Consider the following 16,422-nt stretch of genomic DNA (forward strand, 5'->3'; position numbering starts at 1 on the left):
GGAACAAAAACAGAATTTGCTGGAAAAGCTCAGCAGGTCTGACAGCATCTGTAAAGAAAATATCAGAATTAATGTTTTGGGTCTGGTGAACGGCACCCCGGACCCAAAACATTAACTCTGATCTTTTTTCCTTCACAGATGCTGCCAGACCTGCTGAGCTTTCCCAGCAAATTCTGTTTTTGTTCCTTTCTATTTGGTTGTCATAGGATTTGAAAACTATTAAAATATGATCGTATTTGTTGATATTTTGAGTCCTAAAATATTTCTAATTTCTTTTGGATTTTAATATATCATTTTAAGGCTGAGGTATTACAGCAAAATTGCATAGAGTTTTGGATACTCTTTTACTAATGTTTAAACATTACGTCCAAGTCTATGTATGACTAAAGAATAAAGGACGTTGTGCATTAAACAGTATAACACTGACTGAATATACTTCTAATATCTGGTGAAAGAGAATAATGCCTGACACATACCTCGTTAAGTCTTTCAACTTTACATCCAATATGTTCAATGAAGAAGAGATGAAAACACTTGAGTATATTCAGACCCAAAATCATCCAATCAAAATTAGCATTTCAGCTATCCAACTGGATACAATTAAACCAAAGGGAAATGCCTCCACTAGTTTAATTAATTCCATAAATATTGGCTGACAAATTCTAAGGGCTTATCAAAAAGAAGCTTTATTAGCAATCCAATAAAACAGATTTCCAATCATCTTTGTGGAGCGGATCTTTAAAATGCCAATAGAAATTGTTGCCTAGCCTCTCACAATAAATCATTGCTTCTGTTTAGCACATTAATCCACACACACTATCAGAAATAACCATTAGAAGCACATCACATAGGCTTGAAAGTGGTAGTCCAAACTCTATACGTACAGAAAAAACCTCTTCAAATATATCCTACAACTCCAAAAACATGACACAAGAGAAACCTGTAAAAAATTCTATACTGTAAAAGGCAGTTTTCTTTTTAATTACCTAACCAGTAACTGTGCAAATACTCTGATAATAAATTCAGAGTAACTGTTCACCTCTACATTTGTATAAAGAACCATTTGAATTATAAAAGTAACACAAGTGAAATTAAGAGTTTAACTTCATTAATAACATTTCTAGTTACATTGAATAACATTCGAAAAAAAATTAAATAGCAAAATATTACGATGCCATGACATACTATCATGCTTAACAGATAGTTACTGTTTATATGTTTTCAGCTTTCTTTAAAAGTTTGCTCAATTGTCTTCTTATACATAAACACAAAGGAACACCCGCTGGTCCACAACTGCTCACATAAATTATTTATAGTGCATCTATCAAGCACACTGTCTAAATATCACAGATACCTTCTGGTATTGGAAGGTATCAATTAAGAAAAATAATGAAGTTACTTGCATGTAAAGGGTCTTGATATTCATCTCTATCAATTGCCATGACCTTGTTTCACTAGTTATCATTAACACAAGGTCATCTGCATTAAAAAGAAACAGCTGTGAGAGAAGAATTCTTCTTTTAAACACCAGAAATGCAAGTTATTCATGTACAACATTTTAGGGCAACAACAGACCATTGTCAATGAGTTTTTCCATACTGCATATTTACACAGTTGACCAAGATTAAACATTTCAATTTTTGGTTGCTGCAGTGTATATTTACATGAAGAAACAAGCACCAAATATATGTTTATATAATTGAAAACTGTGGCACAATGGTGAACACTTAATCTGCATTTTACTTTTTTTTTGCTTTTATAAGAAGTTTCATGTTGCTGTAGCAACAAGTATTATAAACTGGTGCAGATATGTTTCACATGAATAAGGTTCAAAATTAACTTGTGGAATATGCTCAAAGTTTAACTAATTCAACTAAATTACTTTGTTAGATAAGTTTGCATTCTGCAACTTTTTGCTTAAAAATAGTATCTTTTTTTAAAAATATTTGACCAGAAAATGTAAAGGTACTGCCAGCAGATTCAACCATAGGAAACACAATTTGTAAATATTTGCCATCTTTTAAAATTTGTCAGCTTACTTTGATTATTTCAGAGTGAATTTCCACTTAGTGACCAATTCAAACTTTTTTTTTTACCAGAGTATATTGACACAAATAATAGAAAAAGAATAATCAGTTGTATTACACAGCTTTGGAAAACATATCAGAGTACAAAAAAAAAGCTATATGCTTAAACACAAATGATAAAAAGAAAAGAGCTTATAACTGAAATCATATGTAGATCAGACCAGGTAGGGAAGGATCAAAAGAACTGTGGATGCTGTAAATCAGGAACAAAAATAGAAGTTGCTGGAGAAGCTCAGCAAGTCTGGCAGCATCTGTGAAGAAAAAAAACAAAGTTAATGTTTTGGGTCCGGTGACCCTTCCTCTGAGGAAATGTCACCGGACCCAAAATCTTACCTCTGATTTTTTTCTTCACAGATGTTGCCAGACCTGCTGAGCTTTTCCAGCAACTTCTGATTTTGTTGCAGGTAGGGAAGGAAGCTCCCTTTTCTTGTACAACATTAGGAAGTCAATTGGATATTTAAGGTACTAGATATATTTATTAGAAAAATGTTTCCATGGTCATTTTATTGTATCGCAAATTAGCAGAATTGCAGAAATTAATTTACTATGGTTTTACGTGAACTGATAACTTCGATGTTGTTGTAAATTCCGTAACTATTATATAACCACAAGTCTAAGGCTGTAGAAAATAATTATTAATAATTAAATAAAAATTGTTTCCGTCAGACTAATCTGATTACAAGTCAGAAGAATTCTACAACTTGCTTATTTAGAATTTGGTGGTGTTTATCCTGTGGAAGTCACGTTAATTTTATATGGATGGATATTTGAATATGATGTTAAGATCTCAGTGCTGAAATGTACAAGATTTAAAAGAGTTATAGAAATCCTTTAGATAAGAGGATTGTATAATTTCCTCTAAGGTTACTTTTGTTTGCAATTTATTTGATGGCTGGTTTGACAATGGCATGTCTAAAACTATACAGCCAAAAGACGTAATATCTCTTGAATGGTGGTGGAAAGTGAACAGTATTGGACCAGCCACTGATATGTGTAGTATCTGGTATTTGATTTCATTGGATGTAATTAAACTGAGTATCAGTGCTATGTATCATGAATGGACAATCCATATGGCCCTTTATTTACCACTGCCCAAAACCAAATATTACTGCTTGGCTTTCTGAATAAACAAGATTGAGTGACCATTGAGTGGGACAACACACAAGGCACAAATAACAGTTGCATTTGGAACAGAAAACAACTCAAAACTAACCATACCTACATAATCCTAGATGCTAGTTTACTATGTATTCCAAATTGACAGAGATATATTTTGTCTTGATTCACATGAATGCATCCTTATCTCCCACCCATATATCAACCAACATATATGCAGGAAGGAACATTTTTTTTTAATTTTGTAAAGTGCATTTCAGTCAACAATGGTTCAAGAAGGAAACCCCCAAAGTTATATTTTTAAAATAATTACATTGTGAAAATGGGGGGGGAAAAAAAACAGCATTCAAGTCAATCACTGCCATCCATAAAAAAAATCATTACCAAACATCCAGGTTTATAACTTCCAGTTGTTTGATTTTAAGTGAAAACAACTGCCAACAATTGGATATTACCCATATGAATCCAAAGGTATTCTTTGAAATAACCCTAGCCTCAAACTTTTTTCTATTCTGATTGTAAAGTTTCTTTGTATTCCAGCTGCACAATGAATTATGATACCATTACTCATTTTATTTAACACCATATTCACAAAGTTTTCCATTAAAGTTTGCACCACATTCAAGGTATATATTGAAAACCACTGAAATTTAAACTGGAATTATTGCTCTGCTGCTAGCCAATTGCAAGGAATCTTAAAGCTATTCCCTTCCTTCACTTCATGGCAAGACCTGTATGAGCAGATAACACAGTATATTAGATAAAGTTGATAAGCAGCATGGGTAGCATCTAACCACTTTCCGGCACGAATTTGATTTATTGGAATTCACAGGAATGGGTGGATTTCAGTGTGTTCAGCCAGGTTGAATGATATGTGAAAATTTTGTGCTTTGACTCGTATTTGTATGTGCTTGTCTTATGAGGTTGAGGAATTGAGAGATGGATATAATATTACTTGTACATGAAGTGACACTCTACAAGACCTCATGTAATAGACCTACAGAATATGTAATCTAATGTATGTTCCTGGCCAATCCTACTGAGTGAAAACTTGTGAACTAATAAAACACCAAAAATTAAAACAATTATTGTCAGTCAACTATTGTCATCTTTGAGTTGATTTGGCGTCATTATTAAATTAAAAAAACTTCCAGGTCAAAGAAACTAAATGATGTTATGGAATTATAGTTACTGATGTCATCCCTTAATCCAAATTTGTATTTGGTTTTATAACTTTTCCCCTCGCCCTTTCAAAATGAATTCTCTGCATTCACTAAGAGTTGGATGTTACAACTTGATAGGTAATGCTTGGCCATGGTTGAATTACTGGCAAAAGCAGTTTTTTTCCACTTTTTCCACATTACAAGTTGTATACAGCACATTAAACTTTCTTCTATTGAAGCCTGTACAATACTGTCAACTTGAGACTGGGATTTGAATCGGAACTTTCTATTAAGAGTTTAGTGATATAGTACTGAAGCTACTAGGACACCTCACAGATACAACCGTCGTTCACTTTTTACAAATTATGTTTCAAAGAAATCAAACGAATTTAAGGGTTTTTTTTTTTTTACAGAAAATATGTTACTAGTTTCAAATTTAAACCAACTAAAGAAGCTGTTGGATAATTTTTGACTCTGTGCCAACTCTCACCTGTGTACTAGAAAATAAACATTAATATCTTTTTTGCTCTGACAAACAGTAGTATAAATGTGGTACTTATTCATACACAGAGTACACTCAAAATGTGAACCTGCTCTTAATCTAAAACTACTAGACATTGCAGAGGTTTTAGGTTAATATTTTTGTATACAATACTTTTAGCTGGTTTGAAACAGTACTATTAACCTTGAGTATTCAAATAGAAAGAATTGGAACAGGTGATTAAATTGTAATCTTTAAGGCGTAGTTTCAGCACCATACAGTTGATTTAATTACAGAAAAGCTTGATAAAGAACATCAAAGGAAACCTTCAGGCTCTAAATAACACATTACATTACAGTACCTGGTTCATTATAACAATTTGTTTAAATCTACCTGCACAGTGACATTAATGTAGAGATACTTTCCACTCACTGGTCCCAAATACTTTTTGAAGTGAAATTTTTATAACTGAAATTCTGTTAACTTAAACTGTGGCCTACTTAAAATTATAAAATGTTAGCATTTACTGATGTTATTTTTCAGAAATGAATGGACCTGCATTTTCCAACACACCCAAATGTTGTAGGCAGGTCACGGAATGATATTTAGGAATAGCTGGGTTAAACAAGAATGAACAAAAATAAACTTAAATCATGCAAAAGGTCAGCAAAAAAATAAACCACACGGGTCCATGATTTCAATGCCCTATTTTTTCATGCCTACTTCCTGGTTGCTGATGGGGGCTGTTGCATTTGTGAGCAGCTGCTCAATAAATCTCAATTTAGTTGATTTACTCAAATGACACTGCTAAGTTAAAGTTTAATGTTTCAGCATTCAGTTGGCTAAAGAATTTACCTAAGAAGGTCCCAGTTTTAGAAAGAACAGAAAGATTGCTTAGATGCAAAACTATAGGCTCTGAATAAAATTATAAATGTATAATTTGAAAAGTACAAAACGTCTTGTACAATGAAATGTAAAGAGCATCAGATTTGGAAAGAGTAAAGATTTTACTTATCAGACGAGAATGCAACGAACAACAAGTTGTGTGTTTTAATCTTAAGAGGATGGCCAAAATACAAATTGCCTATTCACCAGCAGAAACACATTGCTTGAATTTTGTTTTGTCTTTCTTTCCAGTGGATTGATTTTCTTCTAATCAAAGTGGAAAATCTGTGTTATTTTGAATGGAACCTGCTTTCATTTTAAGCATCAACAGCAAGGATTACTAGGACAACAGCACAATTTGCAAGTTTCCTTTATCCCTTCCCAGACACAGAGCATTACGCCTTACTGCTAGCAACCTGTGGATTTCTCTACTTCCGACATTAACCAATCTTCTGACTTCACTCATTGTAATTGTCAATTTGGCAATCCATGTTAAATTAAGAGCCGCTCCATAAGATGGATGTTATATCAAATAAAAACTCACTATGTCTATTAAAACATTTCACATATTTGTAAAAAATATATTATGAAAGGGAAGAAGTTTTCATTCTATCACTCTTAAAGAGAAAGGCTGTGAAAAGTAGAAATCCAAATCTAGGCAGAAAGATGAAATAGCAAAATGCTAACTTCCTTTCCAAACTAGGATAAAACAAAACTAATAACTGTTGATATATTTAATTTTCCATACATTTCAGTCAATGATATTCATATTTGATATTCACTTCAATTTTCAACCGAATAAAATAATCCATGAGTGAAAATCAAACATTATTACTACGTAGATAAACTGGAAAGTAATTAATGACAGACGATAGAATCCATGGAGTCTTTCATACTTTAAGTGCGAATTGTTTTGAGCTAAGCAACAGCTCAAGCCTGAAGCTTTCCTTTGAGAATGTACCATATATTTAGCCATCACAGCTTGCAGTACCTGTAAAGTGAATAATGGGAAACAAGATTACCTCAATGTCAGCACCTCGATCTAATGATAAAGTTGGTATGCTTTGTTTGAAATATCTATTTGTCAGGACTCAATCAACAATTTATCTTGAAAATAGCCCCTAGTTCAAATTAGGATGTGCCATCATGGTTTTGATGGTGGAACACTTTAAGTGCAATATTTTACAAGGTCAGACAAATACAATGCAACTGCTTCCAAACAAATTATACATTCAGCACAAAAATCAGAAACTTGAGGGAACCAATTTCTCCAAAGGATGCTAAATATTTTGCCAAATTGCCACATAACCTAAATAACACAGAAGAAGACATCTTAGGCTCATTACGGCTTATGGGGCAGATTTCATCTTGGTGTAAAAATAGAAAATGCTCAATTTTAAAATAAGTCTGTCCAAATGAAATATGAATCATTTCAATAAATTATTCCTATTCCCAATTTTCTTTTTTTTTCTATTTTCCCTATTGTAACTGAATGCTTGAGATCATTTTCTTATGTTTCGTGTTACAGTGATATTATGAATTGAAACGAGACAGGGTGCAACATTTCCATACGCGGAATATCAGTTTAATGGCAAAGGCTTCATCTTGATTATTGAACATATAATATGTCTGATTTCTTTTAAAAAACTGAAGAGGTCTTTTTGTTGAAGTAAGTGAACTTGAAACATTTATCCTTGAAGTGTGAAATTTCTGAATGTGTTTCATTGAAATTAATGAAACATTCTAAATAACCACACTATAGTAAATACTCTTTAATGTTTTCTTAATCAGCCAGCAACAACACTTGGTAGAAATGTTGGAAAATTCATACATCCAGCTATGGAATGCAGAATTGTAGTAGAATATGGCTGATTATAAATAAAATCCCACTGACATGAGGTACACTATATTTGCTCAGGTTCTCGATCATAATCTCCACTTTACTCCTGAAGATTAGTTGATCATGTAGCACAAATAAAATTTCTTATTTTAACAAGCAGTGTTTCAATGGTGCAGCCTGATCAAACCACTTTGACGTATTGCAATACCTTCAGAATTTTACATTAAGTTGTATAAATGACTTTACAATGTAACATTTCTACGTGAATGTCCTACAATTAGTCATAATTGCTGCACAATGACAACCTTCTGTTAAAATGGGAACAGTTGCAAATAAGTAGAGGGAGTATTGTTGCTTGATCAGGTGGGAGAAGTTTAGAAAGTGGTTAAAAGCTTCTTGAAAGAGCTAGGTTTAGTGCCCCATGATATAGTTACACATTTAAAAGCAATTCCTTTAGAAAATTGTCAATTGTCATGGATGTTCTTTGCTGTCAGCTTTACGTTGCCTGCAGTAAACGTATGCTACTGATATTCATGATGTCATTGCATCAGATTTGAAAATACTGATCACTTGAAAATTCTCAGGAAGTGTGATGGAAGTATTAGAAGCCAGCAATTCGCCTAAAGTGAGATTAAATTCTGCTGCCTCTTTCATGCAATTGTACAGGACAAATGTCTAGTGTTAAATGTGAAATGGGATGTTGCTTTAGTAGGACTTCAATAATTGTACCCTTTATTTATATAGTTTCCATAATTTTATGAAGTAGTTTTTGCAGTTAGCAGGGCATTAACCAGAGGACACAACTACATTGCATGTTTATTCGTTGACGATCTTGTGCAGTGCACAGCTTGATGATCAGTTTCTCCTCACTTTCTATAAATTTTTGAAGCTAAAACATATACAGGAGTCAGGTACAATTTAATGCAGAAGAGTAATATTTCTTCTAATAGGATGGCCTTCATCTTTGTGTTAATTATGCATCCAGTGTACATCGTATAGGAATCACTATTTTTAGTACTAAACACTTTCACTGCGTCGTTTAAGTGCCCAGTAACTTGGAATACTTGACCTTGCCAAGAATAGAGTGATAGAATATATTCCCATTACCACCTTAAAACTGAATGCACATCCTAATTTCAGAAAATATTTCACTTTTAAATTCAGGGCACAAAGATATTTCAATTACAAAATGAACAATTGTAAGTTTAGAACTTGGAAAACAACAAAATTTCTGTTTGAGTGGTTTCACCATGATTCATATCTTAGCTGTGTGAACTAATGAGGTGTTGAGCACAATAAATTGTAAAGATTAGTGGAGAGGTTCTCCAGTCAGCACCAGTGTGACATCTGAAATGGCAGCAGTAGTGGAACAGCGATGGCTCCTATAATTGTTTGAGTTGTAGATTAGGAGTTAACCTTAATAAAGCTCACTAAAATCTTATTTGTTTCTGCTTAAATGATTGCCATGCACTTTTGAAGGTTGAATTATAAAGTACAAATACAGCATTAACAGTCCATATAGTTAGATGTTTTTTTCCAGATGGCTAGGTAATATGATTTACAATAAATGATCACAGTTAACTTACATATGATTTTGGGCTTTACACCTACAATTTTACCCATCCATTAATTTAGCCCCCTACCTAACTACATCTATTACAGAATATACTTCTGTTTCAGGACTACAATATCCAAAGTGTAGTTGTGGCATGATTAAAAACAAGATGGCTCCCATATTCCTTGATGTAGTTCTCCTCTCAATGTGTTGATTGCAAAGACGATTCCATGATGTTTTCGCCTTCACAACTTTGGGTATAATTGGCTGCTTCCTGGAGCCTCAGTAGCATAGTCATCTGCAAATGAGTAATGGAAAAAAATATTTAGGATTGAACTACAAAGTCCTTGACTTCCTCCATTCTGAGGAAGGGTCGCTGGACCCGAAACGTTAACTGATTTCTCTCCACAGACACTGCCAGACCTGCTGAGCTTTTCCAGCAATTTGTTTTTGTTTCTGATTTCCAGCGTTCACAGTTCTTTCGGTTTTAAATAATTTGGCAGTACTAGCTTGTGTATTTTGCAGAATCACAGAACTGTCATAGTGCAAGAGGAGGGCATTCAGCCCACTGTATGTGTGTGCCAGATATTTTGCATTGTTAGAAATGACATTGTAAATTGTTAATATCCAAGCTCATACAAAACATTTTTTTCACAGAAAAGACCTCAGATCAGAAGCTATTCAAAGGAACAACCTCCATGAGGCCCCAGTCTCTGTTAATTGTTTATCACATTTGCCATAAACATCTTGTTGGTTTAAAGTTGCACAACTATTTCATTTAGTTGTAGCTAAGTGAATCATATGGCAGACTGAGTAACATTTCAATTGCCAGTTTAGAGTGAGTGAGTTATTTGCTTCAAATGTTTGGTCTCACTGTTGCTCATCCAGGTACCACAGAGAAAAAAACAGTGACAAATTGGAGGATACAGGTGGTCTTCTGATAGGAGCAATGTTGTGTTACATCTGACAGTCAGTATGCCCATATGCCTTTAAGAGACATGACCATGATATCATCACTGCATCACAGCATGTGTATAAAGATCTTGTACTCTATCTTCCCTAAGATCACTTGAAGCATGAAATTAAGCACATTCCTCTGCTGTAACTGAGTAGCGGAATGTCAGCTCAGACACTTATGTGCCTGGGAAGGTAATGTTTGTATATAACAGTCTTAACAAGCCTTTGTTGGAACCTTAAGTATCATGATTATCCCAAACAGTTTATGTCTTGAGGAATAGCATAAGCACCAAGTTGGAGGAAGCAGCAGTAGTCATCTATAAAATGACATTAATATCTTGGTGGTAGAAATTTGGAAAGCTAATTGATGTCAAGCAGACAACAGAATTCTGACAAAGGGAGCATTCCTCACCCTTGAACGGCATCAGTTTAGGTGGAAACCGACAGCTGTACATATCTGTAGATAGGGTATTGACCACAAAGAAAATAGAATTACTACATTTCTTTTGATTAAAATGCAAGTTCTTCCAAAGTAAAATACATTTCTAAGCTTGTCTTAATTTTAAAAAAACTAAAAAAGGCTGACAAGCATTTTTGAACTGGAGCACAAAATCAGTGCATTATAAGCTAGAAGCTGGAGGTGAGAACATTCTGTTCTTGATAACTGGTAAATAAGTCACAATTTATCAAAATAGCAGCTACAAAGTTTGTGTTCTTAGGAAAGGAGTGTTTGCTTTACATTGGTACAAGATTAGCTTAAGGTTGTGCAGTCCAATATATAAATCAGAACATAGCATACATCTTACTATTACCTAGGTATTCAATGACAGCTTTACTGAAACAAAACTATTCAAACAACATGTGTAGTTCTATTTTGCAGATCAAGTGATTGATCATCCCAAAAAAACAGCTTTAAAAATCATCTTCTTCATTGGCATGAACCAGCTGCAGGAAGTACTCAGACAACAAGGCGCAGGGCTGGATGAACACAGCAGGCCAAGCAGCATCATAGGAGCAGTTGCTGCTTGGCCTGCTGTGTTCATCCAGCCCTGCACCTTGTTGTCTCGGATTCTCCAGCATCTGCAGTTCCTACTATCGCAGGAAGTACTCAGTCCACTTTTGTTCACGCTCAATAGGCAATGTGTAGGATACGGTTAACTCATTTGCACTATCCTTTATCTTTTAGATGATGGAGGCAATGTGGCTCTTGTCAATGACATCAACCTTAAAAGCTCCTGCAGGATCTTTGTCCTGAAGGTGTACTTCCCGATCTCTGTTGGTGCTTGATTGGTTTGCCTGTTGCAGTTTTCATAACAGTTTCATACTCCAGTTATTGTTGAGACCTGTGTGGTAAGGAATATTTACTGGATCTGTGGTCATTATCCTGTGGCTTAGTAGGCTATGCTATCCAATGTCATCATTGTTTTTGCTGAAAGTCATGCCATATTTGGTGGGAGCAGAAACATGCTGCCTCTCATCTAGGTCTCCTTCAACTCACCAAAGTTTATCTTTGAAATGAGATTGGAGGTTTTCCTTCCAGTTGGTCCACTGTCCGTGACAACGGCAGGTTTAAGGACCGACGTCGTTCATTGGATATAAACATCGTCATTAATGTAATTGGTAATCTGTATCACTAGAAGACACTTGCCTCCCACAGTGACGAGAGCAGCTCCCAGAGTTGCAACAAGTACAAGCTCTGCTACATGTGACACTTTACACTTCAGCAAGGCCTGATGTCAACACGGAGGTGGCCACTTTAAGCCTTCAAGAACAGTGATGGGGTGGGCAGGTAAAAAAGGACAGCAGGGACTGGATCTGCTCTTGCTTCACAATCATTTGTTCTGACTGCCTCTTCAGACAGAGGTCTACATTCCCATCCATGCTGACATCACCTCCCTGATGGTAGCCTCTTTCCTGGTCCTGGGAGTTCAATATTTCTGGATGACTTGACCCTCGGCTTCAAAGAAAATTTTCTTTGATGTCTGACACCATTAAGCCTCCTCAACTTCATCTGGACATTCCTGTCCCTCTGTGCTTCATCTGCCTGTCCTAGAGGGATCCAGGGTGATCAGACAACTTCTCCAGCTCCAGGGATATGGAAACCAGGTCCTCCCCTTCAGCTGGCCTGTACATTTGAAACCTCTGCTGTAGGTGGACCAGACTTCTGCTATCGCCCAAAATCCTGTCAGTTCCTCAAAGTATCCGCTACAGATTTCTTTGAACATCAGGAAGTTGAGGGGCAACCTCATAGAAGCTTATGAGATTGTGAATGGCATGGATAGAGTGGAGGCGTCAATTTCTAGGGGACATAGTTCAAGGTGTGAAGGGGGGATTTTAAAAGAGATACGGAAGGCAAGTTTTTCACACAGAGGGTGGTGAGTGCCTCGAACATATTGCCAGAGGAGGTGGTGGAAGCTAACATAACAGCAGCATTCAAGAAGCACCTGCATGAATACATGAAGGGGAAGGGAATAGATGCATACAGACCCTCTATACAGTATGGAAGGGCAAAATGTGGCGGTGCAGGTTTGGAGGGTTAAAGGGCCTGTACCTGTGCTGTATTGTTTTTTGTTTTTTGTACACCTTCCATATTCTTTGCCACACAGATGATCCATCACGAATGCTGCCTGCTCACTCTTGTGGAGGCCCCTGGATGCCGCCATGAGATTTGTCTGCAATTGAACATCACTGCTGGATCATTCGGTGTTTTCTGTTCTTCCCCCAGATCTGTCCAGCTTCCTACTCATCAGTAAGTTGACTATATGACCAGAAATACTGCATCCTTCCCCTGGAGCATCAAGGGAATGCACATGGAGAGCCTCTGCCTGGGTTTGGCCAACAGGTACGGTTTCCTCTGCCACAGACGGTGTCATTTGCAACTCCGCTAACATCTGCTGCATCTTGGCCATGCTCCTTCAACCTCATCCACAATGACTTGACACCTGTTCTTTGGAAACCTGCTGACTACACCAGAAATGTAACATGAGATTTAAATGCATGGATGGCACAAAGACTATGAAGCAGGGATTCTCGATTCCACCAGCATCAGATCATTAGAAACACAAAAAGGGAAATTAAGGCTAAACAAAGGGGCATTTACATGGAATGAAGCCTGTGGTTTACTCCGGTTTGAGAAATTCTTTGACTGTTTGCTCCTTCTTGCAAGGAGCAATCCATCTCCCAAAGACACTTGTTTCCAGATAAGGTCTGTTTGACTGCTCCATTTGCCATCACTGCCTGGTGTTGGAGGTCTCAGCACAATTGCTCGATCTCCTCTGCTCAGAGCTCTCCATCACCATCGCCACCTGCTGCTGGAGGTCCTGTTACATGCAGATGAGGAACTTTTACTGATACACTTCAAATTATCGAGGGCTTTGATATTGCCGTTTGAACTTAAAGTCCACAAAGTTGTTTTTAAAAACTGTTACTAGGAGTGACACTGTTTAAACCCTGCAGTACCTTAGAGATACACAGCTGTCCAACCAGCTGTCCATGGAAGTCAACCATATAATTGTGAACAAAGCAATCACTCACTGAGTAACATCAGCTTCATATCATCAGGTAGTACAATTAATCAGAGTCAGGATGCTCCCTTAGAGAACTTAAACCTTGCAATTTGGCGACCAGCACCCACTAATCAGGCAACTTAAAAGTTCAGACAGAAGAAGAAAATGGTTTTGAGATTATATATAAACTTTCAACACTATCATGAGATTAATTTATTAAAGAAGTGAAATTCTTATGTGAAATTAATATTATAGACAAATCTACAGCAATCTCCTGCATCACCTGATAAATAACCAATTTCTGGTATCAATATTTGGTATATGAAACCACGTTTAATGTCCATGACAACTCATATTTACCAGTAATACAGAAATATATTAAATTACATATGTTAAAAAAATGTTGTTCTATATATTATTCTATAAGACCGTAAGAAATAGGAACGAGGTAGGCCATTTGGCCCTTTGAGCCTGCTCCGTCATTCAATAGGATCATGGCTGATCGACATTTCTCATGTTCACTTTCCTGCACTTTCCCTGTAACCCTTGATTCCCCGATGATCAAGAATCTATCTAAGCCTTAGATATAGGCAAATACTTTGCCCCCTCAGCCCTCTGTGATAAGGAGTTCCAAAGACTCTCAAACCCTCACAGAAGAAATTCCTCCTCATTTAGTCTTAAATTTGAACTCCTTTATTCCGAGACTATGGCATCTGGTCCTAGACTGTCCCAAGAAGGGAACCATCCCCTCAGCATTTAACCTGTCAAACCCCTTAGGAATCCTATATGATGCTAGTACCTTTCCTCCTGCTAAATTAAATTAAATTATATTTCAAGTAAAGTAAATATCCACATTTCTAACTCAGGTTTAAGTTTCCTTTCTGCAACACGATTAGATTAGAATTTCCTACTCTGTGCATTATGATCAGTTGATGCTATATTTGATTTTTATTATAATATATATTAAGTATATCATGTATAAAATTTAATATAATGTAAAATATTACATACTATATATTATTATAAGAAATTATGTGCCATATAAGGGGTATATAAGGTGAGAGCTTTTGAAAATTGGGAGCGAGCTGAATGCCAACTGCCAAGAGATGACACCTTGTATTGCTCTCAGAGAAAGCACCATCTAATTAAAACAGTGCCATGGCATTTCTAAGTAGACAACCTCACAGAAGCAATTACAGAGAAAATATCCCTGACAGCAGAATCAGCAGCAGAAAGACATTTGTGTTGTGAGATCGATAGAAGAAAGGCTTGAAAAACTAGAGTGTTCCAGAAGACAGTCTGCTTGAACTTGGAGAGATTAAGTTTTAATTTATTGTTGTCTTATTAATTGGGTTTATATAAGTGGCACTGGTGTTTGTTTGAACAACATTCCAGAAGAATTTAGTTCAGTTTTGGAGTAGTTAGTAGTCTAAGGGGGAATTGTTTGGTTTGTTAGTAATTCTGTTAATGTGTTCATTGTTAGGATTAAATAAATAAATTGTTTCAGGGATTTTCTTTCTTTTAACCACTCTTTTAACAGATTATGAGGGGAAAGGTGAGCTTCTCTGGGAGTTTCAGGGCTAATTATTAGAAGGGAACCTTCACTCCCTTCATAGCAGCTTGGGGCTTGTGTTTTGGTTTAATTATCAGAGGGGTTTAGCTATTCCCCCTCTGTAACAATATACATTAAATGAAGAAAGATAGAGACTTTTTTTTCAATCGATTTGGTAACTAAAAGTGTTTTCAGCTTTCACGAACAACATACGATTAATTCCAAGTTAATGCTGCTGGCTTCTACAACCATAAAGGTATGGGCTCTTCATCAATGTTCAATGCAAATGTTATAGAAAGTTGAAATTCATTTTAATTTATCTGAAAAAATGAAATTAGTCTGCCAAATATTGTGGAATGGGATATTTAAGGATACTTACGTTATGTAAGCATTGGTTCTACATGGAGTTCAAGTCATGTGGACTTTCGCTGAAATGTCAATAGCTGCTGAGTCTGGATAAAGGGGGTAGATCCAATTTTCAGCTCAATATTGCAGTAACTGAAGTATAACTATCAGACTGTGAAGTTGGAGGACACATAATTCCTCTGAATGAATGATCCACTTGTCCTTTACATCAAAAGTTTCAAACCAAAGTGAGTGGAATACTTCCACATATTTAGTCTGCAGTAAAGAGGGTTTTAGTTTTCTCTTAAATTCTGTGTGTGCATTCAGAGACTAAAGATCATTATATTTTTAAGTAGTAGCTAATAAGTTATGACATTTGTTAGACATAACTATACTTGAGTTCAGGGACACATTATGCAGGACCGCTGCTCTGGAGGTGGAAGACTATGTAAATGAAGTACAGAAAAACAGAGATTGCAAATACTAAAACAAAATTTGCATTATTCAAAGATGGAGTAGACTTGCTGGGGTGATTGAATGAGTCACTGGATCCTAACTCAATCAAGCAAACTGCAATATTTTCTAGTTCTTCAACACAATAGCCTCTTTTGTTGCATTTGTCACATGTATTTCTTCTTTCTTCTCTAAAGTACAGTTAATATTTTTCTCTTCCCTCACTCTGCATCCTTGTGCTGACTTGTCACTCTCAGTTGACCAATACTTAGATGAAGCATCCATTCTTTGTCAAATCTTGAAGAGTGAATGTTGGTAAGAGATCATCATAGCAAATATTGATAAACACACAACCAAAAGAACACAAATGTTCTCAAACATTTTACCACTTATACTTGCGTGAGAATTGTACCTCTGTGACCAAATTTTTAGATGAAAAGTAAAAGTGAGACTAATGCATGAGTTATAATTTTGAGAGGCTG

The 16,422-nt window shown here is 35.9% G+C and overlaps 1 protein-coding gene across 3 annotated transcripts in view; it reads right to left on the reverse strand.

Annotated features, from left to right (window-relative positions):
- Window positions 1-2,461: 2,461 nt before the first annotated feature.
- The window catches only part of LOC109936459 (neuron navigator 1-like), a 471,148-nt gene continuing 457,187 nt past the window's right edge, over window positions 2,462-16,422 (reverse strand). For all 3 annotated transcript variants that reach the window (XM_048612092.1, XM_048612090.1, XM_048612091.1), the window contains one exon: window positions 2,462-9,425. In XM_048612092.1, the coding sequence (XP_048468049.1) occupies window positions 9,330-9,425 (96 nt within the window). In that variant the 3' untranslated portion in view covers window positions 2,462-9,329. The remainder of the gene's footprint in view (window positions 9,426-16,422) is intronic.

This window comes from Rhincodon typus, chromosome 25 (genome assembly GCF_021869965.1).
Source record: "Rhincodon typus isolate 14 chromosome 25, sRhiTyp1.1, whole genome shotgun sequence".
NCBI classification, from domain to species: Eukaryota; Metazoa; Chordata; class Chondrichthyes; order Orectolobiformes; family Rhincodontidae; genus Rhincodon; species Rhincodon typus.